We start from the raw sequence: 24,666 nt of genomic DNA, 5'->3' as shown, positions 1-24,666 counted from the left end.
CTTACACTTCCTATGCCTGACACAATCTCTGGAACCAAGAGATCCCAGAAATTACCTCACAGATGTCACACATTTGCAATCAATTTGTTCAGCTTAAAATATTTTAATACTAGGAAAGATAAACCTTGAAGACAGTCTTTGAAGACATCATAAAGCTGAGTTAATATTTTGAAGAACAAATCACTAATTTAATATGACTAATTATTTTGAAATTAAAATATTTCTGTGGGTTAATATTTTAATCTACTAAATAATTGAATAATATGAAAAATGTACATACCAGCAAACAAAGAAACCACAACTTTGTAAAAATTTATAAGATAAAAAAGATGCAAGGTACCCAAGACTCCTTTGCCCGAAGACTGCAAATACAATTTTCCTGAAGTCATCAGAAGGTATAAAGTTAGCCCTTATACTGCCTGTGGTAAACTGCCAAGACCAGACCTCATGAGATGTCATATATGGTGCCCAAAGATCATATATGAATCTCAGAGTCCAATGAATTTAAAAATAATTGGGAATGTAAACACAACTAATGAAAAAAATTTAGATTCTACTGTATGAATACAGACATGCATATTCTTGTGTATTTTTTCATTATATTATCATTTTATTCCACAGTATTCTTGGAGAACTGAGGACCATTGTTAGATCCATTCTGGTCTGCTTCAAGCAACATCCTGGTCTGCTTCAAGCAACTTTCCTTATGCCAAGTTCAGCAAAACTGCATCTTACTGAAGCAAGCTCCAGGTGTCAGCTGACATGATGATCTCAGCTGGTCATTGACTTTGTTTGGCAATATTATTTTCAGACATGTAACATAGCTGTCTTTTGTCCCTTTTATTTGTTTATTTGCTTTTGTGGACATGGCCATGACCATTTTCTGACCCAAGAACCCAGTACAATCAGCTGCATCTCCAATCCATTTCTATTTGAATAAACCTTTCTGAAAAAGAGTACTAAATAAAACTCCTTGTAAAACTTTAGTGATTCTTTGGCAAAGAGATTAATGAAAACTGGAATTAAGAAGTCTCTGCTCAATATTTTGCTGGAGGTAGAAGGGACCACTATTGGGCCTTTACTGAAAGGCAGGAAAAAATTCTGTCAACATTAGTAATGGGAATTTTGTGTCCTAGCAAGAATTAACCTATAATCAGTACAGTGACCGAAGGATGAGATAATTAAGACAAAATAATTTATCACACAGAAAAGATCTTAAAAATAAAGCCATGGTCTTTCCAAAAGACAGGACTAGATTAAATTCAACATCCAAAAGACAAATACAAAGATTGTATTTCGTCTACGTTCAGAAGATTTCCACAGGACCTATTAATCACTCAAATAATACCTATGTCCTCAAAACAAAAATTGTATTAACTTTCTTCAGACCTTTAGAACAGGGACGAACCATACTTGAAATACAGATGCTATTACTTGGGGTCTGTTTATACTGAATAATGTAAGCTTTCAGAACCGTGACAAATTTTAATTTAATATTGGAGATAATACATTTTGGAAAATTATGTTAACATCCAAATTTGTGGCAGGCCTACCCTAATCCTGAAGGTGATAAATGATAACTCACAAGAAAAAAATAGGCCAAGAAAACATTTCTCCTCCCTCCCCCCCTCCAAATAAACCGCCCAGACAAGTTTAGAGACTACAGAAATGTAACCCTGGCAAAACAAGGTTACCCAATGACACAAAATTTCATACTTCTATTATAAAAACATGTTTTTTTCAATTGAGTAATTCCAATTGGAAAATTTATTTTTTGAAAAATAAAAACAAGTTCTGTGAAAGACTTACAACTTATAAAAATAAATTCCAAACTAGTTGATGAGACAAGCATAGAAGACTAAAAGAAACATTAATTTTCTATCACTTGAGGCTTTATGCTCTTCTTTTTTTATCCCAATTATAGGTTGTTTAATGTTTAATATTGATATTTATAATACCTAGATAGAAGTGGATTTACTGCACAGAGCATTCAGAATGTCAGTCAAATAACAACTAATGGCAGTGCTGAAGTTTATTAAAACTTCTGTGGTACACTTAAACAACGATTTCTGAAACTACCACATGTTAACATCACTGTTAACATTTTAAAAGACTAAATAAAAAGAATTTTAGTATCGAACAACTGATATATACAGAGAAAGGTTGAATATTATCTCTCTTCTATAGATGAACAATCTAATTGCTGTCTACCATTCTATTATCCCTTTCCATCAGACATACCACAAGTTTTTTCAATGCATCCCAGGTGAAGAAAAGCCATATGCTGTATGATGGCTCTTAGCATGCAGAGTCTCTGCCTCCAACCAGATGCAAGGCTTGTTGAAACAGAGTCAGCCTGTAGTAGGTTGTCTGGCTGCACATAGCCTGTCCCGGAAGCTGCCACTTAATAGTACTTGAAATTCCAGTCTTCATCTCAGAAATAATTTATTGTGAAGTCTATGTAAACTGAAATGTCTGAAAAATTAGGTGTTTCCTTTGTTTTCATCCTCTGCAAAATACCAGTATTAACAGTCAGGTCTGTGACTTCCACGTGTATATATACTCCTGCAGCCCTGGTAGAGTGAGGGAGGAAGGTCTCTTCTGAAAAAGTTTTTCAAACTGTTTTTCTCCCCAAGAAATTTTGTTAAATGGATTTATGCTGGTGTAAAATCAAAGGCAGGGTGGATTAGCTGACCTTTTAAGAAGACTTTCCTCTCTTCCAAACTAGCAAAAGATTGAAAAATGGACAAGGTTGAAAAGGAAATTGAAACTTCAGCAGAAAGGTCTTTGAGAAGTACTGAAACAGTTTCCAAAGGTCTCCCCACACTCCCTGATTCAGTCACTCACAGTAAAGTGGGCAGAGATCAACACTGTAAAACAAGGGAGCAAATTATAGAGTTAAACTGAAGAAGGAAATCTCCTCTCCTTTGATACAACAAAAGCAGGTTGCCTTCCTCAAAACATGATGGCATCTTACATTTTACTATGCCTTTACACCATCCATGTCTTATTTTGCAGCTGAGATATACATACTTTATTTAGAAGATATAGCAAAGCCAAGAACAGAGTTAAGACAGGACAACTATGAACACAAATTTTCCTCTCAGGAAAAGAAGAAAAAAAGTGTTGTCAGGGGTGAAAGGACTTGGCATGAAAGCTAAAATCCTTTCCCTAGTACGTGAAAGATACACACTGCAGACCATACACTGGAAAAGTATTCCATGATAAAAAAAAGATCCTTCTCTGTTACTTTACCAGTTACACAGATGTAGGAATCAACAGGGGTATAGTAACCTCCTTGGCTTTATTTTAATAGTTCATGCTATGATAAAAGTCTTTCTGCACAAGAACATTTAATGTGGAACCATTAGAGTCAGTGTCAATTTTCAGAGGTTAACAGAGCTTTTTTGTAAAGTAAGTTTTAAAAAAAGAAAAGTAAAAATGTGAAATGTTCCCAGAATGAGAATTTGTCTGCCAAGATCCACACCAATTTACTTATTATGGACAAGTTACAACTCCTGTAAAATGTTTATTTAATGGAAATATAAATGTCAATACAATTTAAAGAGAGTTGGTGCCATAAATAGAGAATTGAAAGGTTTAATTGTCCTTTCCAGGTGTTCTCTTCAGAATTGCTTTCCTTGGCAACGCTTTCTTGTAGTTTCCCATAATGTTGATTAGCACCTTGGTCTGGGCTTTTGGGTATGAGAGCCTTTCATCACCCTCAAGTTTTTTACAATTTGAGGATCATTGTCCTTTGCTTGGCCAAAAGTGTATTTTATTCTGAGGGAAAGCAGAGTGTTGGCAGAAGTTCTCACAGTGTGATAGACCAGCTGAGGCTGGAGGGGACCTCTGGACATAGTCCAGTCCAAACTTGCTCAGAGCAGGAGCTGCAGCAGCTGCCCAGGACCATATCTGGACTTCTTCTGAACATCTCCAGGGGTAGAGACTCCAGAAGTTCTCTGGGCAACCTGCTGCAGTGTTCAATGACTCTCACTGTAAAATATATTTTACTTATGTTTAAATGGCATTTCTTGCATTTTGGTTTGTGCTCTGTTCACCTTTTAGTCCAGCACATAATAATGAAGGCTCTCAATTCCACAGAATGGAGTGTTGCATGAGAACATTTGCAGAGGGAGAAGTATTGAAGGCCTGATCACCCAACAGAATAGACTGCTCATCCTGCTGCTACATATAATCATTCACGCATCATGTAAGGTACAAGAAATTTTGTTAAAGAAAACAATATCAAATATTTCCCTTCCCCACCGTGGCCATCCCCCCAATATCTAACAAATTGACTCCACCTTTACCCCATTTTGCATTTTGGAATGTAAATGCAGTAGGGACACTTAGCTGGAATACAGTCTGACAGGACATGGCTGCATGTTTGCCAGCAGGACAGCCTGCAACATGGAACTCAGCAGTGCCAAATAACATGGTGAACATAAATATCACTTGTCATCAGTAATGATGCAAGTAGTGAAATGTATATTTCATTGGTAAGTTGAGGTTTAGAAGTTAATCACAGAGACAGTTGTTTTTATAATTACTATTTCAAAACCCTTCCTGGACCTTCAGTAAGGAAGATACTACATATTTCTTTTTTATAAAGAAACTACTACAGTCAAGAGGAAATCTTACCCTTGGTTTTGTGCTTAATACTTGACAACATATATAAAATCACAGCTGGATAGACTAAAAACCTCCTTATTTAATGATTACATATCTAAAAGATTTCTTTTATATATTGGCTCAGTTAATATTCAGCAAATACCGCACTCATGGTACCCACACCTATATGCTGCTTTTTGACAAAAAAATATGAATAAGTCATGCTATTAGAATGTCAGATAGGTATATCTACTCCAAGGACTCATTTGTAAGATACAGATTTATAGGTCAGGCACAAATTTTTATGAGAGGCTGTTTTTCACAAATTAAGCTCTCAACTTTGTGCCTAATATGTGCAGTTTTAAGATTAGGCTTTAGCTCCCCCTCCCTTGATACATTTAAATCCTTAAATCCAGTCCATGTCACTTCCTTATCCTAAAATGGCTCACTCAATGTTTATGTCTTCGTAATGCTAAAAGCAGAAAATAGTCTGAAGGACTGATAGATAATTTTAGTTAATCTCCAGTGCTACCATCAGTTAGAACAAAAAGGCTAACATATTTTTTACATAAAATCTGTAATTTATGTGACTCATCACTAGTACATGATATTATAGAACATGAGTGATTTTCAGGAAAGACTATATTTAGATATGAAATAGAGAACTGTAACCATTTTAACTGCTTTTTGTACCTCCAGTCAGTTTTTGGAGCTCACAGAAATGTATCACATGGTACAGAAGAAGACAGACCCTACAAAATCAAGAGCCACGGAAATTATCTCTTTTTAGACCAATTAGATTTGACCTAAAAGGTATTACATTAATGTGATTCATTGAAATAGTTAGTCCTCTAAATTTATGCTCCCTAGAGTTCACCATAAATACAAGTCAAAGCAACATCCCAATCCTCTCCACTAAGAAATAGAAAAGTCCTGTCAAGCATCTTTGTAAAACAATGACTTCAAATCCTCACAGCTTAAATAAAAAGGGAAACAGACCTTCCTTCTACCCATATCTCCCCTCGACTTCTTCTCTTGTCAGTTATATATGTTTTTTTCCTACCAAGACATGAATTATATAATTAGAACAAATTCCATTTGTATATGTAAATTATAAACATGAAATTAATGCAGCAACATGTCAACATGTCATGGTAATGTCTTACCTCCCTAGGAAATATGTATATATACACGAACATAAATAAAGAGTTAAAGTAGGAGGAAGAAGAAGAAGAAGAAGAAGAAGAAGAAGAAGAAGAAGAAGAAGAAGAAGAAGAAGTAGTAAGATGAAGAAGAAGAAGTAAGATGAAGTTAATGGAAATTTAGTCACTGACTTTGTTGGAGTTGTTTCTTGGGGTTTCTACATTTGATCTTGTTGAACACAGGTGAAAACGCTTCAGCTGTTTAACCTTTGAAATCCAGTATTTTCCCTCTAGGAGAATGCATGGCCAAACTGGATATCAACAGCAGCTTATGGTATCTCTGCTCCCATTTTTTGGAGAGTCTTCCAGATCCAGAAAAAAATAATTTTATCTAAGATGTTTTCATGAGATCATTTTGTTTGGGGAGGGAAGATTAGACTCCTTTTCTTCAAGGAAGTATCATTTTCTTAAACCTGCATTTATCACCTGCTGTTTCTACTAAACCAGTGTTCAGTATTGCACAAGCACAATAAAGGAGGCATTGAGCAATCTGAATTAACGTAACCCTTTTTTTTTTTGGCATTTTCTCAAAAACATGACAAAACTAGTGGGATTGAAAAGTTATTTGTTACTCAATTATCCACACTTGTTCCTCAGACCTACTCAAATCTGTGTTTTCTTGGTAAGTGCATAGGAGTTTGCCTTTGGCTTCCATGTAACACTGCCCAGATCCAGTGTAGTCCTAGAAATCTATAGATGGCATAGAAAGCAGGTAAGCAGAGCAATACAAATACACTGGGAATTAAGTTCTTTACTTAGTTTTTAGGTCATTACAAATCAATTTGGTTCAGTTTCTCTGTGTGTTACTGGACACCGCCCAGCTGTATGCAATACACAGTTTAAACAAACAAAAATATAAATTGAATGTTTTCCTTTTGCAAATTGCACTGTAATTTCTCCTAGCAAATTAACTAGGTCTGAGCGGAAAGTGAGTAAGTATTTTGAAGTAAATCCCCTTCCTGCAATTACATTTCAGCGCTTGAAAATTCAGCAACTGGCTGATTTTTGCTCAAAACATTGCATCATTTGTCAGAGGTGCTGGATAGACAGACTTCCATTTACCTGTCCACCAGTAACTACTCACACAACAAGCATCACAGAAAGCTTCCTAACACTGCACTACCAATGGGTAAGGTATCCAGGAGTAAGCTGGGCTTCAGTTTCCAGCCTCTCTGAACCTTTTAGCCTTCCTGAGGAGACATTAGTAAGCCCCGTTGGTAAAGGGTGGGTGCGTCAAGAGAGCACTGATGTAGAATCACTAGGCAAGTCTTTTCACAGATAAATGGTATTCTTATGCGTCACACCTTTAGCACTAACTTTGACAATTTTTCTTTTCCTCCTTATTGACCACAGACATCCAGAAGAGAAGTGATTATAATTCTCACAGGTGGTTTAAGCTAGGAACAGTTTGTGGTCTTTAAGCCTTTGAGGAAGTGAAAGATACTCCACTAAGCAAGGCAGAGAAAGACAAATGCCTACTTTTTTTTCTTATGTGAGGAATTGCAAAAGCACTGGCCTTGTGTTCAACTAGATGCCAGCTCCAAAGTATCCAAATACACCACTGATCTAAGCAAAATTAAACAATTAAACAAGTCTCTTCATCTACCCCCAATTTCTTCTTTGCAAGTATTTCTCTACAAAACTACGTTCATCATGTGGACTCATCATACCCTGCATCCTCAGGAAGACCTGCTGTCTGTGCAGTTCCTAGAATTTATCTGTCTTATCTTTTCAGTGACACTGAGAGGAGTTGTCACCTAAAGCTCCAGCCTTTCCCTCGGGATGTGCTTTCCTCAGCTACGGCCTGGAGCCAGGCTTTTTTGTCTTTCCAGCAAACCTCCAGCCTACATTCAAGGAGCAGTTCCTAAACATTTGGTATAAAATGAGTGACTGAAAATCCTGCCTTTTGAGAACATGCTTCAATCCAAGCAACTGAAAAATGGGAGTGCCACAGCTCCAGCTTTCTGCCGTCGTGCTAGTGAAGCTCACTTACACTACTAATAATCTGAATGGACTGAAGGTATGAGTCTCATTGAAATGCAATGAAGGCTGCTAAATGTGCAAAATCTGTGTGACATCAGGGCTTACTGTAGTTAAGTCTGTTTTACAGGTGGAGTAAACTTTACAAGAGAGAAGGCTGGCTTAACCCAGAGCACGTTGCCCACCAAGAAGTGTGAAGCAGTTCATTCGCGGTGGTAGTTCCTTCCCCTGAGCTGGTTGTGTGCAGCCACCAAGTGTCCCCAAGCCTTGTCCCAGCACAGCCGGCGCTGCTCGCTGCTCGCTGCCCGCAGCGCGCTCCGGGCCCGCCTCACGCCCCGGGCGCTGCCGCAGCGCCGGGACCGCGCCGGGACCGCGCCCGCACCCGCGGGGCCGCGGGCGGGAGGGGCCGGGGCCGCCGAGCCCGCCTTGCCGAGGGGCGGCGGGGCCGCTCCCGGGCGGCTCCGCCGGCTGCCGCCGAGCCGGCTTCCCTCGGCTTTTCGCAGCACCTCCCTCGCCTGCCTCCGCCCCCCGTCCAGTGGCTGTCCCAGCTGCCGGGTCTGCCGGCGCGCCTGCCGTGTGTGCCCAGTGCTGAGCGAGCGGCGAGGCGGGCGCCACGGACGGGACGGGGCGGGACAGACGGCACGGACGGGACAGCACGGACGCGACGGGCGGCTGCCCGGCGCCAGGTGAGCGGCTACGGGCTCGCGGGAGCGGAGGCAGCCGGAGCTAGAGGCTCCCAAGGGCGGGAGGGACCGGCAGCGCGGCGGCTGCGGGAACGGGAGTCGCTCTGAGCCGGGTGGAGGTGAGCGACTGTGCGGAGCTGGGCGGCAGAGGTGTGCGGCTCCCTTGGGATGGGCTTTCCTGCCGACTCTGCTGGGGGAACGAGCGAGGTTAGGGCGGGGAGGTCCCGCGGGGGTGGCGGTGAAGGAGCTCCGACCTCCGCGGGCAAGTCCCGCGCCTCCCGCTTAGTCACGGGTCCTGCCCTGGAGCGGCACCGCGGGTCTGGCCCGGGGGCTGAGGGGAGATCCCCTGGAGCGGCACCGCGGGCGGGTCTGGCCCGGGGGCTGAGGGGAGATCCCCTGGAGCGGCACCGCAGGCGGGTCTGGCCCGGGGGCTGAGGGGAGATCCCCTGGAGCGGCACCGCGGGCGGGTCTGGCCCGGGGGCTGAGGGGAGATCCCCTGGAGCGGCACCGCGGGCGGGTCTGGCCCGTTGGGACTCGCGCCGGGCCGGTGCGGGCCGGGGCCGCCGTGGGGGGCTCAGGCTTCGTCCTGAGCGGCACCGGCTGCTCACCAGGTACAGCTCTCGGTGCTGCTGCTGGGAAGCTCTCCTTCAGCTTGCCAGCATTATTTTAAGTGCTTGATCAGTCAATAGCGAGAAACGTTTAGTAAAGTGTTAAATTGGCCTGAAAAGTGACTGATTTTGGTAGAGGCATTGGTGAGGTTTGAATGCGGTTTATACGAAGAGACATTATCCCGGTGGGGCTGCGTTGCTAAACCGGGTCGGGGTTAGTTCTCACGTGCGCTTTCCGTGGGAACGGGTGCAGAGAATACATTCAGCTTGAAAGTTTTCTCTGCTTCTTTCACATACATTCTGCAAAGACACCTGTATCCCTGAAAGTGATGTCTTCAGAGTCACCTTGTATGCACAATAGTTATTTCGAGCGGGGGTGTTTGTCTGGGTTGTTTTTGTTATGTTCACTGGCTAAGTGTACTGGAAGTATTCTTTCTTAACTGAATTTATTTTTGCTTTGGAAATATATAGGTTTTATCATTCGTGGATAGTATTTGTAACAGTACTGAACTCTGCTGCTTTTACTGTGTTATTTTCTTGCATTGATTTATGTGGAGACCGGGAATAAATGTTTGTAAACTAGTTCAACATATGCTTATCCAGCAAATTAAATGTGTGGTTGTAGAAACCTAGGCTGGTTTTGACTTACGTGAAATCACAGAATTGGTAAGATTGGGAGGAACCACAGTGGATCTTCTGGGCCATCCTCCCTGCTCAAATCAGTTAGAGTAATGCTGAAGGTGTGTTGGAATGGACTTCAACATGAGGCAAAATAGAGCTTAAAACCTCCAGATCTATGAGGTATCAATCCCAAAGCAAATCAGTTATGTCTTCAGTCCTGTCGCTTGTACTGAAAAAGTAAATCTGGCATTATGTGTGTCTACTCAGAACATGTTGTTCCCTTTTGCTTGCATGCAGTGTACATCATCACTAGAAGAGAACTGCACAAGCTGATATTCCTATTTTTAAGCTTTCCACCTTAAGGGTATTCCCAAGTGGAAAGCAGACTTCTGTAACTGTTTCCATGGGGGAAACAAGCAAAATTTGTTCCTCTGCTAAGTGACCAGTAGTGTGTTTGTTGAATTAAACTAAAGGACAAAACCCATGTCTTTGCTTAGGAGGATCTCCAAGTACTTGTCTTCACTGAGGAAGCACACTTATAATTTAATGATGAAAACAAGTCTCTGAAGTGGAATGCTTCAGAGCATTCAAAGCAGAAATGAAAGAAGATGCAGGAAAAATTGCACATAGATAAAATTTGCTCAGATACAAATTGAGGCCACAAAATCTACTTACACTGTAAGGCAATGTTATGTCATTTCTTCTATGGTACCAAGTGAACTAGTGTTATTGGTGTCTTTATTAATATTACTTTTGTATCTTAAGGTAATTCAAGCTCAAATGGAGTTTGTTAGCATGTTCTTTTTTCTTCATTGCCTTGCAAATTTAATGTTAAACTTCTGTTTCTAATACATCAACAGAAATTGGCTCAGGTTAGGGCCAGTTGGAGAGAGATGAAAGACCAAATTCCATTTCTCAAGTTAATTGCTCAGTTTATACAGTTTTTGTGCTGTGAGTGCTTTTAGTCAGGTCTTCCACTAGTAACTGTAGAGTGCTGGCAGACAGAATTTGGGAGTTCATGGGAGAATAATTCTTGTTAAATTTGGACAGTTTTTAGTTCTTAATATGTAACATGATCACCAGCCTTGGCAAATGCAGTTTAACTTTAAAACTGACCACTACACTTGAGTTTTACATTTTCAGTGGAATATTAGATTAGATTATTTGAAGGCCAAAGTAAGGGTGGCTCATGCAACCCTTCAACATAAGAATTAGAATGAATAAGTCATGTTATTTGGCCTGAAATGTTAACTATATGATAAATGGTAAGTCTACTAGTGGTTTTGTATGTCTAGGTTCAGTTAAAAGCTTTGCTCTTTTCCAGATGCAAGGATTTAGAGAATATTAATTTGTTGATAGGTGCTACTCAGCTTGTGAATATGAATGGAGTTGAAGGTTTTGTTTGTTAGGCCGGTACTCATGATTATGAGGGTCTTACTTTTTCCAGCCATAAGTTCCTGGTGGAGTTGCAGTTTGAAAAGGCTCTATAATTATCCTATGAAAAAGATAGGCTTGTACAACTATATGTTAATGAATAGGACTCAATTACTTGGAAGTCTTGCATTCCTTTTGTGATAAAATACCTCTAAAATTCATTGTTGTTTAGGATGGATAAAGGGGCTTTTGTAGCTGACATCAAAGACAATCAAAGACAAAAAAAATCAATATCAAACTCCCCCTGCATGAGTCACATGGATTTGTCTTCAGCTCAGTATTTTGTATGCCACAGGTATTCAACCTGTGAGTGCTACCTGCATCAGATTCAGGACAGTCTTATTGCAGGTGTTATGCAGTGGAACTAATAAAAGATTTTAGAAGAGTGTCTGGCAGTTCAAATCCCAGACTCAGTGTTTTCTGTCTTTCTTTTATTGATGAGTTCTGAAGCACAGAAACACAAATACTGTTTGACACAACAGCTACTTTTCAGATAGTGCCTTGTAAATATGTGATTTTGTTGTTCTGCTCTAGGGCCTCTTCTGCTGGCTGCTTAGATATGGTGTTCTTAATAGTTCATGGAAAAAGTATAGTTAGTAACATGATTAGCTTATTTTTGTTTATTTTAAAAGAAAACTGTAGAATGTCAGTTATACTAGATGAGACAGTAGATAAAAAAGAAATGCTTTATAAGTTCCTCAATCTACTTAAAATACATTTTCAATCTGTAGTATTTATAGAAAATGACTAGACTTCATCGTAGTATTTCTTTTTGCTGAAATTTGCATGAGTACCTCAAGTGATGTTACCAAAAAAGAACAACCCCTCACAAATTATTTTCTCATTTATGATGTTCCCTAAAGGAATCATTGAGGAGTTAAGGTCTATAAGATCCATCAGAAGGTTTGCCAGAAGTTGTCATGTTTGACAAGATGTGACACTTTTAGAATTAGAAAGACAAGGAGTAATGTGATCATGATAATTGTGGAAATGTTGTTGTGCACACGTAACAAAACTCATCATCTTTTACTGATGCTTTTAGTGGTCAAAATATTCTCTTAGCAAGTCCCTTTCTTCAGAGAAATAAAGAACTGTGCCTCTCTGTCCAGTTTTATTAGACATTTGGGCATGCCTGATTGTGAATGCTGCTAAATTCCATATTTAATTCTAAGTTCCCAAGCAGACTTTGAATGCCTTTGTTTCTTTTGCACCAAATTAATTATGGGCATAAACTGACTGAATGGGTTTCTGATTGGCTTCATGTTTTGAAGTGACTTTGTTCCTCCATTACTGACTTGTAGCACAGTCCGTATGTTCATATAAGTTGGATTAAAAAAGCTTTCTTTCTTTCACCTTCATCTATGTTTCAGCTAGTCAGCAGTGTTTTTGATAGAGGTGGTGATGGTGAAAAAAGCCATGTGGACTGTAGTTGTACAAAGTAAATTTTTTTAGCTGATGCAGTAGTGGAGGTGCAGACAGGAATGGTTCAGATTGAAATAAACTTTTCTGAGGTTGCTTTCAAGTGATCTACTCACTTATGTGATGACTTTCAAGTGTTTACAAATGTTTGCTGTTGACTAACTTGTTTCAGTTGTAGTTCAGTCCAACATGGCAATGGTACCATCTCCTGTTTCTCTGCAGACACATTAAACCCTGAGGAGGAGAAGTGCTAAAGGAGGCCCAAGATGCTGTTTGACCATAATCCTGTTTCCTAGAATTAATAATTAATTAATTGAGGTTCCCTAAATATTTAACCCATGTGGAGACTGAAGTGCCGACATGACTGTATTTATTTCCTTAGGCTTTGTAGGGTAGTGATGCTGTGTTCTGTATCAGAGTTTTAGTGGGACTTTGGAAGATGCTTGCTTCAGTGCAGCCATCTTTCCAAACTGATGAGTTTTATTTCTGTGTACAAACTATTAGTTTTGGTCATTGCGCTGTTGACTGAAAGAGTGTGAGAGACTTGTTATAAACCATCCCCACCCCCCTCTTTCAACCAAAAACCTCCACCAAATACTGTGCTTCTTAGCTTCCAGAGAAATTTTAATGGCTCCAAGTGCAAGATCCAAGAGACCTGTTAAATCCATAAAGTGAAACTTAGGATGAAATCACAGTATAATTTCTTTTTTAGGGTGTTGCTATTCAAGCCAAGAGAGTTTGGAAAGGAGAGTGGGGAAGAAAAGTGTAAACTGAGAAGAAACAACTATTTACTTTTTATTTTGTTACTTTTTATTTTCCTCCACTTACAGTAAGATGAAACTTTCAGAACTCTTTTTTCTTCTTTTTTTTTTTTTTTTTTTTTAAGTAGGAAAATTGAAAGCATGAGCTGGATAGTCTTTTTGGCATGCCTGGTGCTCACCTGACTCCTCACAGCCTGCTTACATTGTTCACTGATATGAGTATTTGAGGTTTAGAAAAGTCTTTGTCCTTCCCTCTTTCTCTTTGTGTCAGTTCAAGCCCTGTAGCTGAATACAAAGGGTTTTGAAAAATTGTGTACTTTTTTGTGCTTACATCTTTCTTATGCTTTTATATGGCTCAAGGTGCATTCATAGTGTTCTTTTAATCTTTTCTGATGTGCCAGCCTTTGTGTAGTCTTCTACTCCGCAGAATGCATCTTGTGTCCCCCCTCCATTAAACCCGTATACTTCCATACCCCAATGTATAAAGGAAAATGCAAAAAACCTGTCTGAAGTTGAAATAACTAGACTTATGACAAACATAACTACTTTTATTGCTCTCTGCTTGTCGTGCTTTATCAGTAGTTTGTAAACTCTTTTAAGATGCAACTTGCTCAGGCATTGTCAGTTAAAGGCTTTTTAGTTTGCTCTAGAATTAATAGAGGGTGTAGGTAAAACTGTGCTCTTGAGGGAATACACCGTGCAGACAAGGATTTCCTGGATAGTGTAAAACTTTTATAAGAGCTAGAGAAAGGCCTCTTGCTCATCTCCCAGGTGACAATTGGTTATGAGGAAGTGAAACATTTCCAGTCTGGGTAAGAGGGAACAAAACTTGCTTGTAATTGTCCCCCATCCTATTTTTGCACTATATAGAGCTGTTGCTGTACAAGAGAACTAAGTACAAAAAGTGCGGGTTTTTTGGCCCTGAAGTCCATAATGGAGAGCCATCCAATAGCATGTTCCACTCCTGAATCTACTTACACAGGGCTAAGTGATTAATTTTGCACTTTTACATGAATCTAAGGGGAGATCCCTGAATTGAACTGAAGGCAGACCTTGCCTTGCACAGCTGGGCATTTATAAAACAAAATATATTAAAAAGTCGTTCTGATGCCAGTATCCAGCAACAGTTGAAAGGCTAAACAAAGAGTGAATTTTTCGGTGAGTTCATCCTCCTGTTCTGTGAAGAACTCATCAATCAACCATCTATGAGTTTTGCAGTTGACTGATGTCTGTGCTTAAGTGGCTTGTTGCTCTCTGTAAGCCAACTTATTAAAAAGTAAAAGATTTCATGTATTTGAAAACAGTAAAGAATTATGTCAGGAGGAAGATCCTTGAACTTGAACCACATTATCACTGCAGTCTTAGAAAAAGCTGGTGTTTTACATAAAGTGACTATATGAACACAGTGACTGTAGAATACAGTTTTTGCAGACATGACTAGCATTGGAGAAAATTAATGAAAACCAAATTATTATCAGACAGTAATAATCTTATTATTGTCTTCTGGAAAAACACATTATAAAACCCCCCATGGAACAACATTTTAAACTCAATGGTGCTACTTCAGCTGTTAAGTCAGTAAATTCTGTATGTGCCAAGATTTACTGTGACATAAGAGTTTCCAACATAAGTGTCCTCCCTATTACATCTAGGTTGCCTCAGCCAAAATTTAAAAATAACATAAAAACTTTACTGTGTTTTGGTTCCAGTCTGGAAAATATAAGGAGCCGATGGAAGAAGTCTACAGTCTTATGTTTCTGAAAGGAAAGACATGAAGAAATTTTCATACCTGGGCAGTATGATGTGTTTATCTTCCTCGTTTTAGCCTTTTATCACCTGGTATAGACTTGAATAAGGCAGAATGTCACAGAAGAGCAACCAGAAGCTTACCATTCATTATTACCCTCCTCCTCAGCAGTAGTTTCTGTAAATTTGGGAAATATTTTTATTAAACCCAAAATCTTAGTAGGAGATGAATACAGAAGACAGAATAAGACCCAAAGACTATGGATGAAATAAGTATGGCTTGAACATAGCAGTTTGAGGTGCAGTAGTGGATTGGAAGTAAATGAATGGTTGCTTTGGGCCATGATTTCCAACATAACTTTCTGTAACCAGCTGTTTATGCATTGGCAGTGAGAACCTGCTCTGGCTAAAACGTAGCGTAAGAGAACTAATAGTTTATTAAATGTTAAAAACTGCCAGTAAATATGTATTTTCAACAAGAATTGTGAAATTTGGATGTGGAATTTTTCCAAAAGTGATTTAACAAAATAAGTTACAGAACACAGCTGCTGTATTTATGGTTTGCACCTTCTTTGTCTTTAATCCTGTGAAAATGTATCTGCTGTACTACAAGGCAAGCAATTGCTGAAAGTAAGTGCTAAATGTCTTGATATGGTACCTATGGATGCACACTTGGAAAGTAGTAAAGTAAAATAGCAGAGCATGAGCTAATTATTATTAATGATAGGAACACAGACTCCTTTTTAGTACCGTCTTCCTGTCTTTGTTTCTACTAACCTCCTTAATTTCCAAGGAGTGTGATACTAATGCAGAACTGCAACATTTATAACACAACAGACAAAAAAACCCTCCCAATTTTTCAAAGTATGTTTGTTCATTTGTTTTAAGAAAAGCACTGTCAATTATAGTTTGATTTTCAAATTAAAAAATGGTGTGAAATGTTGTGAGACCGGGGTACAAGGTTGTCATTGGTCAAAATAAGACACTCTTCATGGAGAGCAAACAGGATGTAACAGATTTATGCCTGAGCTTTTAATTTCTATTTTATGAATTTTCATTTCTTCTGCTGACCATAAAGAAATATTTTATATTGTCCTCTATTTCAGACACTTAGCTCTTTGTAAATAAAAACCACTTAGTTGTAACTGAGAAAGTGAGGCCAGCTGGTTACATCTTTACCTGAAGTCTCTGCACAGAATTCTTTCCCACACTTGGGTGACTCAGTAACTGTTGTGCTTAATTAGATTTGCTTGACATACATGTGAAAATTTTTCATCCTGCTGCAAAAACTATGCATAATTATGCTGGGCTCACTGAGTTACACTGTATTCATCTATTCTGAAGAAAAATACAAATGTTCGTTTGAACACATGAGCAAATCAGTATCAATTGAACAGAATCCCTTATGCCTAATTCTGTAGTGTCCACAACTATATATCTTCAATTACATTACTACTCATTAAAAATAAAGATTTAGGATTCTTATGCAGAAAAGGACTTAAATAAGTTTAAGAAGAACATAATGGCCAAATGTTTTGGAATGTATCATATGATGTTTATTTTAATAGATATGGTGACATTGTATTTTATATCTTGCTTTTTTTCTTAAAAAGTATACCAAAGATAGCATCTTCTTTTTTTTGGTAGTGTCTAAAGAACATTGTTGCAAAAAGAAAGGAACACAAGCGTTATTTTCCCAACTTTATCTGGACATTGGAACAAATCTTGAACTAGCATAACTATCCAAAGTGTTGCAAAAAGTCAGTTGAGCTGTGACCACGTCACAATTTCACTTTATACATTTACTCAGTTTCCTGCTATCTGGATTTTATTGCTTTGCCTGGGACCATTAATTTTCATTCATAACTTTGAATAGTTTTAGAGTTCTTGATGTGACTGTGTTCAGTCAACAAGAAGCTCTGACTCTGACCCTACTTGTCTTTGCCAGGCCCATCTCTGGAAGTGAGAACAATGTCAAAAAACCCCAGATGAGATAAAAACTTGAATGTACAGAAAGTATTTATTACAGACTTTTGTTTAAACACTGGACAAATATTAGCAAAGCTCACTCTGAAATGCCAGAGTTAGAGGAAGGTCCATTCAAACTCCTCAGGCCTACAGAATGCTCAGAAAGGGCTCTTGGAGTCACTACCAGGAATTTCTTGGGTCCTGTACTCAAACTTAGGCGTTTGTAATGCAGTTTTTATTTCTGGGGGATGGGACACTAACATCATTGTCTAATGAGCTCTGCCAAAAAAAATAGAAGGCGTGCTTGGTGGTTCAAGAGTAAACTTCTGTCCTAGTCAGCTCATTTCATGTGTATCTCTTTGCAGGACTGAGGCTTAAGGAGAAAACCAAAAGCAGGGACTGTACGAGTGTTCTGAATCAGTATCGTATGTGACACAAAGCAAGCAGCTTGCCCCATTACTTGCCAGCATCAGTGGCTACACTTGTGGATGCCACTGAGTATTTTTGGGCTCCATTCCATTCACATTTGAACTTGTTGATGTCTAGGTAGTAAAGGGATGCTGGAAGTTGTGTTTATTTTGTTGCCTAAATACATTGCTATGGATGGATGGTTTAGCGTACAAAAGATTTCCCCATAAAATGGAAGAATAGATAAGCAGCTTGGTTTTGCTTGGAAGTGACCTAATTTGAGACTAGACTGGGAAATGTAAGTAAGCAAGGAAAGGAAATGGGGTTTGGATGAGCATTACTTTTAGCCCTAGGAAATTACATTGTAAATGCACAGTCCTTGAAGTTGTCAGATATATACAAGCAAAAAAATTTTCATTATCAGGTTGTTAAGAGAATTAGTTTAATTCTGTTACTTAGGTTGCTGATAGAACTACTTAATTAATATACAATTTTTAGGCGTTCAGAGAAGCAAGCTGAGGACAGGTTTGAACATGTTTCCTGGGGATCTTTAGAAAGCTAGCCTACCATTGACATTTCTTCCCTTTTTTGACCTGTTTTTGTTTGATTTTGATCTATTCCTGGATAGGATTGTGTGTATTAGATATGACAATTGTTTTATGATTTATTTTGTCACCTTTTTTTTATTTGTTGGAAGTATTACATTTTGCATAATTCTTGAAAACACTGGCAAGAATGTTGCAGTGCTCTTAATTTTTAGAAAGTCTTTGCTCTATGCTTTATGCTTTCTATGTTGTGTTGTTTGTTATATGGTTATAATTTATTTGCATGTATTTTTAATCCATTTCTAAAGTTTAAATTCCTTAGCAACTTTCTTAGTGTATTCCTGTGGCACTTCTCTTGCAGAGTTCAACCCATAATAGCTATTTTAAATTAATAAATATTTAATAAATATTTGTGTGAATGCCTCCAAAAATACATTTTAGCCCTAACCTTAAAAACATTTAAAACTCCTGAACCAGCTCACCATCTAACAATGCCTGAAAAGAAGGGAAGCTACTGCAGCCTGACACAGCATGAGCAGAATTAGAGTGCAGTTTGTGAGCAGTGTGAGTGCTAACCAATGCACTTGCACATGCACCCAACTTGTGATGGCCAAGTTAAATTTCTGGTGTCAGGCACAATGCTCTGATCTACCCTAAAGTTGATACATGGAAGATATTAATATGTATGTATCTAAACTTTTTTTATTTAAGTATTAGTGTGTGCAAAAAGCACCTGAATGATTCTTTCAGCATGCAAAATATACAGATGCACTTTTTAAAAAAAGATATTAAAAAATATATTTAATAGGATAGTATCTCTTATAATAGGAGGCATGTTCTTTTTCCTACACATTTTCTTTCGTCCTGTTGTGCATATTAAACAACCATCACTAGGAAGAAAGGTGGACAAAGCAGATTTTCATGATATGAACTTGCTGTCTACAGTGATTTGTGATTTGTGGCATTTGTCTTTTTTTTTTTTTTTTTTTTTTTTAATCCCAGTAGCTTCTTGTTTTGATAATGAGATGAGGATTGGGAATCAAAATCTTGCTTCTTACTTGGTTCTTAATGTTGCTGTTAAAGTGTTATGTGAGAGAAGGTGTGGGTAGTGGACTGAAGAGATGGTTTCTTACATATTTACTGAGATTATTAAGGCTTTTGGACAATCTGTTCATGCTTGCTCTGTCAGCTTTTGGTTGGGTGTTTTGTTGCTGTTGTGTGGGAATCTTTTGGAGGGGGTTGTTTGTTTTTCAAATGCTGAAAGTCTTATTTGTGCAAGGAGTCATGGCCATGCTCTGATGTATTTGTAGTCTTTGGAGAATTAGAACTTGGATGGTTTTGTTTTTTTTTGTTTTGGGGTATTTTTCCCTTTCCGCAAACATCTCTTTCTCTCTTAGTGTCTTGTCAATATACAGTGCATTTCTGTGCAATATACACCCAATAGTACAACAGGGTTGTGAAGATTTATGCTCATGTTGAAAGCATATTTTGTCATAATGTCCACACACCTACATATTTTCTACTCATTGTGGTTTATTTATTTATCTATTTCTTCTAGAATGGTTGCCTGGGGAAAACAACAGTGCTGTGTTGGCAGAGTACAGGACATTTTCTTGAGATTCTGGATTGTTCAAGCAGTCCTTTTGCTTCAGTTGTTCTTGGCTACAGCAAGCAAAGGTAAGAGAATTTTTTCCTGATTTGTCTAGTGTTGGTATTCCAAATAAATAACATTAGTCTTGATGAATAGGACTTTTGAATATATTCAAACAGGCAAGTTTTTGCCTCTTGAAATCAAGAGGAAAAACTGTAACTAACAAGAAATGAAACAGTTGGTGCTTAGCATTTTGGATGCTTTTTATGTTTTAATAAAAAATCATTGGTAGTAACTTATTGTCGGCTATGGATGAGGAGAGAACCAAAACACAATTTGTAATAACAAGACAAATTATTGCTGGGGCTTTTTTGGCTGGAAGCATTACTATTTTCAGAACATGTTGTTAAATCTTTTACACCGCTCTTACAAAAGCACCACAAGATCCTTTGAGCTTTGCTGTGTTCAGAGCATGTGAGTGTAGAACATCCCCTGCATCGATCTTGGTTGTGAATCTGCATATGGCTAAGGAAGAGGTAGTAAGGTCCAAAACTTGTAACACAAATGACATATTGGAACTTGGCAGTTTATGCTCTTTATGTAACAGTAAATGGAAAATAAATTCATAAGGTTTTTGTGGAGAGCTGACATAGTGATGCTTTTGTGTGAGGTAAAGTAGAATAAAGTGAAGTAAAATAATTTGTGTTTTTTCATGGCTGTTCTGTAAACTGATGGTTAGTCTGTTACTACTCTGGACCTCAGCTGATAAAGATAACAGTGCTTGTCATTCATAAAGTGTCCTTATGTCAATAGTGTGTAATGCATTTATCATGTTAATAATGTGCTTAGTGTATTAAAAAATTCGGAGTGTTTTTTGCTGTGTACTTAGTCGCTAGTTTTCAGAAGCTGCTTTCTGTGTCATGGCCTGTTATTTTGCTCAAGGTCAGAACTTCTTGCAGTTCAGATTTACTGCCTGATTTTTATTTTAATGTAATTGTGCCGTCTTAACGACATTGTACAGCCAATGAGGTTTCATAGGTTACAGGCTAGACTAGTTTTGACTCTAATTCTCCAGATACAGTAACTTACAAAATGTTTCTATTGAGACAGAATCTGAGATTCAGGTGATAAACCTGCTACTAAGAGGTGTTAACCTCTTGTACTTTAAAATAGTAAAAAGGACAAAGCTGCTCAGCAGATGGACAGATGTCATAGAAGAGTTTTTCCAGGGAAAATTCAACTGTATCTAAAGGTCTGAGGAAGCAAGCAAAGAGGGATTTCATTTTTCACCTTTGTATCACTCACAACTGTCAGTAATCATCAATGGAAGCTTAATTGACACAAGAGTGTGTTTACGTTTTCCCCCTGTTTTATTGGGGATTTTTGGTTTTAGGCTGTCAGCAATTAGTACTGTCAGCAGCATCTCTTCCCAGTTCTCTCCTCATCTGAAATGCCAAAGTATGTTTTTGTTCTCCAAAATATATGAAGAGAAGAACTTCCTGTGTTCTTTTTGATGCTCAGGATGCTGGATAATGTGATGTTATGTATCCCCAGCTGAGCAAATAGAACTGTGAATGAAAAGGAGGGATGAAATTGATTTGGGGGAAACAGGTCTTAGCTTCAGATTTTCAAAATAGTCAACAGAATCAAGTGACCCATATGTAGAAAGTTTGAAATTTTAGACTTTTTATAAAAACTAGTTATGAGCTCTAGGTGGAATACATGGGTATACGAGAGTATTTTGACGTCATTTTAATGGACTGTAGTGAGCCAAATGTGTCACAGGTGGCAAACACTTGCAAGGAAGTTAATAACTATTGTTGCTAATTAAAAACCAGATTGTGGAGACATATAAACTTATGACTATTTTTTTATTCAAGAGAATACTTGATTGTAATAATGCTTAGCTGTACTGATCCAGTGGTTATTAGTAATATAAGGAAACTGACACTGCTTGTGTAGGTGTAATTATTAATACCTACAGTTGGCTGTCTCTTGTAAAGATACCAATTATCACTATCTAAAAATGTTTATAAAAAAGAAAGAGATGCATTTTTGGTTTATGTTGTCATAAACAACATTTGGAAGTATGTGCATAGGTTTCAGGATTTCTTTTAAGGCCTAAGAGAACGTGCTTATTAAGTACACGCTTTTAGTTTTAGTGAGGACAAAACCCCCCAGATTGTGCATGTCTTAGAGATAAGTATAGTAAGAAGAAACAATTTACGTTTCTGAAAAGGCTCATCTGCCCAATTACAGCAAAAGACATTGAAAAGTCAGGCCATGATTACTATCGAATGAAGTTTCCTTCACTCCAAATTGTGGGGGATTTTTTTTTAATTATCATTACTTATTTTTTCCTGACTTTTCTTACTCTGGAGCTGTATGAAGCGTTCTTTCCACTGTGCTCCCTTTTCTGTGCTGTGGTGATAAAAGTGTGTTCATGGCTACTTTTCTGAATGTATTGTATTGTCTACATGCAAAGAGACTACAGGAATGCCTCTGTCAGAGCACAGGCTCCTGGATTCCATGGTCAGGGGTGGGTTACAGCCCACAACCACCATTGCTAGAGAAAATAAGTGATGATTAACAGATCTTCCAAAGGCTTTACTGTAATGTCATGTCCTGCTTACAATGCATCCACCCACATGTCAAAGAGATTTAGTCAAGATAATACTGATAATTAATTTCTAATGTAATGCTGTACTGCACTCACTTGGAACAACAAATGCATTTTCTGACTATGATTATGATTTCATTGCATAAAGCAGACCAGGATAATCATCGGCAGATTGGTCTTGTTTTGCATAATTTCTGTTAGCTGCCTGTCTTACAACTGTTTTCATCTACAAGTTTGTAGATGTCTGTAGATGTTAGTTACTCTGTCACTGAAGTGACAATTCCTCTAAATAATGTAATAGAATTTAGCAGCCCTTTAATCCACTATTGGCATATCAACCTTGATTTAATGCTTAACACAAAATCAAGCCTCTCTCAGAATTTGTTCACTTCTAAAACCAAGTCTGCTGATGATGCTTCAAGTTTTAGTCAGTATTTTTGCTCAGGAATGGAATTCCAGTCTGTTAATTTGGATAGCTAACAGTGACTTCAAGTTTTGAAGCTGTGTCAAGAAACTTCCTTTACCAGTCAATTTGGCCATCTTTGCATGCTCAAGATTGCTTACAGGACTTTTGGAGGCTATATCAGTCATGCAAGTATACTTCTGACATACACTGTTAAAGGAACAGCTACCACATCAAGTTCTTCAAAACTTTCAGAAAAAATTCTTATTAATAATGAAAGGCTTGAGCAATTTTTTTTTTTTTTTGAAAGACCGTGTCACCACTTTTGACATGTAAATAGCTGGCTATTTCCTTTGTAAAATCAGTTTCCTTATGATCCATCCATGCTGTAAGGTGGAGATGTGTTTAAATTTTACTTAAAAAGGTAGATATATTTGAGCCCTCATTTTGAAAAATCTAATGTTCTGTGACACTTTCCCCTCCCATCCAGTCTTCTTCAGTTTTAAGTAACTTTAAAAATTAGCTTTCTATGCTGAAGTATTCTTAGCTGAGTATCCCAGATTTTGCTTTCAAACTGACGAGTGACTGAAGTGAATGAGTGAATTCATGCTGCAGGGTTAGGCAGGGAAGGCTTGCTTGGGTCAAGTATGTCTTTCTTCTCCTTTGCCGTTTAGAACCAATCCGAGTATTAACTCACCATTCAAAATCCACTGTCTGCTAGTTAGGAGACACCTAATTTTAGCCTATACCCAGAGAGATTTTGTTTGATTTATGGCCTTGCATGGCACTTCTTTCACATATGTTGAACTTCAGGAATGATTCCAGGTTGAGAAAAATGTCTCCAAACTTCTGGTAGTTAGCATTGCAGAAAGTCTCTAAGCTATAGGATGCAACAAAAATAGGTATCAATAGCTTCCCATGAAACTGGATTGGTATATTTTGTTTTTCAAACATTTCTGGTAGCTTGTACTATCAAGTTGCACTTGGAAGTTAGGAACTTTCTCCTTGTTTTCCTTTGTTGCTCTTGAAAAAGAAATTTGAGGGCCTAGAGGTCAAGAGACAGAAAAGTTGTTAGAACTGGCCTTATGAAAGCTGGTGCTCTGATTGCTTGAGAACATTACAGAAGAACTGGCTGTGATTTTGACAGCTAACTAGGACTATAAACATAACCTACCCTGGAAAAAAACCTTGGATCAAAGTTGTCTAGAAGTTTGCCTTCTTACAGAGGAGCTAAGGGAAAAGGTTTTTTCCTATGTTGGATAATCTTTTTCTGCTTTCCAACCCTGACCAATCATGACTAATTCCATATGTCCTCTGGAGCATACATAAAAGCTCTGCATATATTTATTGATAAATAATTACCTCCTGAAAGGTGCCAGTAGTGTGTTCTCTTTCACTGACTGAACATCTGACAGGCTGTTTAATTTTTCTGTTGTTCCATTTCATGTTCCACAGGAACTTTTTCTTATTTTGTTGCTGCTGTATACACTATAAAGCAAACAAACCATGATAATGATTATATGAGTGAAGTGTGCATATTTCCACAAAATAACAGTCAGCTCCCAAGAGTTTACATCTAGAACCACAAAAGTCTGCCCTTTTCCTTACTGGGACAATGGAGAAAACGAGGCACCTACAAGAACTGAACAGTTATGATCGAGTTTCAGTGTTTGGGCATTGTCTGGAACTACTTGTTTTATAGGGAAGGTACCTGCTGGAACTGTTGTTTATGAACAGAGAGGATTGGTGGATGATGTGGTGGTTGGAGACCTCAGCAATCACAAATTTCAATTTCTGGAGACTTAAGAAGGGGAGTTAGCAGAACTGCCACCTTGGACTTCTGGAAGGGAGACTTTGGCATGTTGGTTGACAGAATCCCTCAGGAAGCAGCCCTTGACAGAATCCCTCAGGAAGCAGCCCTGAAGGGCAAAGGAGTCCAGGAAGGTTGGACATTCTTCTTCAAAAAGGAATTCTTAAAGGGGCAGGAGCAGGAGCAGGTCACCCCCTGCTGAAAGATGAGCCAGTAAGGAAGTTGAGCAGCCTGGCTGAACAGAGAGCTTTGG

At 38.4% G+C, this 24,666-nt stretch overlaps 1 protein-coding gene across 1 annotated transcript in view; it reads left to right on the top strand.

Annotated features, from left to right (window-relative positions):
- The first annotated feature begins 8,434 nt into the window (after positions 1-8,434).
- Positions 8,435-24,666, top strand: part of ADGRG2 (adhesion G protein-coupled receptor G2) — a 57,084-nt gene continuing 40,852 nt past the window's right edge. Inside the window, exons 1-2 of the mRNA XM_033052164.1 lie at positions 8,435-8,482; positions 19,548-19,666. Coding sequence (XP_032908055.1) covers positions 19,549-19,666 — 118 coding nt within the window. The 5' untranslated portion in view covers positions 8,435-8,482; position 19,548. The remainder of the gene's footprint in view (positions 8,483-19,547; positions 19,667-24,666) is intronic.

Source organism: Catharus ustulatus, chromosome 2 (assembly GCF_009819885.2).
Source record: "Catharus ustulatus isolate bCatUst1 chromosome 2, bCatUst1.pri.v2, whole genome shotgun sequence".
NCBI classification, from domain to species: Eukaryota; Metazoa; Chordata; class Aves; order Passeriformes; family Turdidae; genus Catharus; species Catharus ustulatus.
The sequence above is the reverse complement of the archived record's forward strand: the minus strand, read 5'-3'. Positions and strand labels throughout refer to the sequence as shown.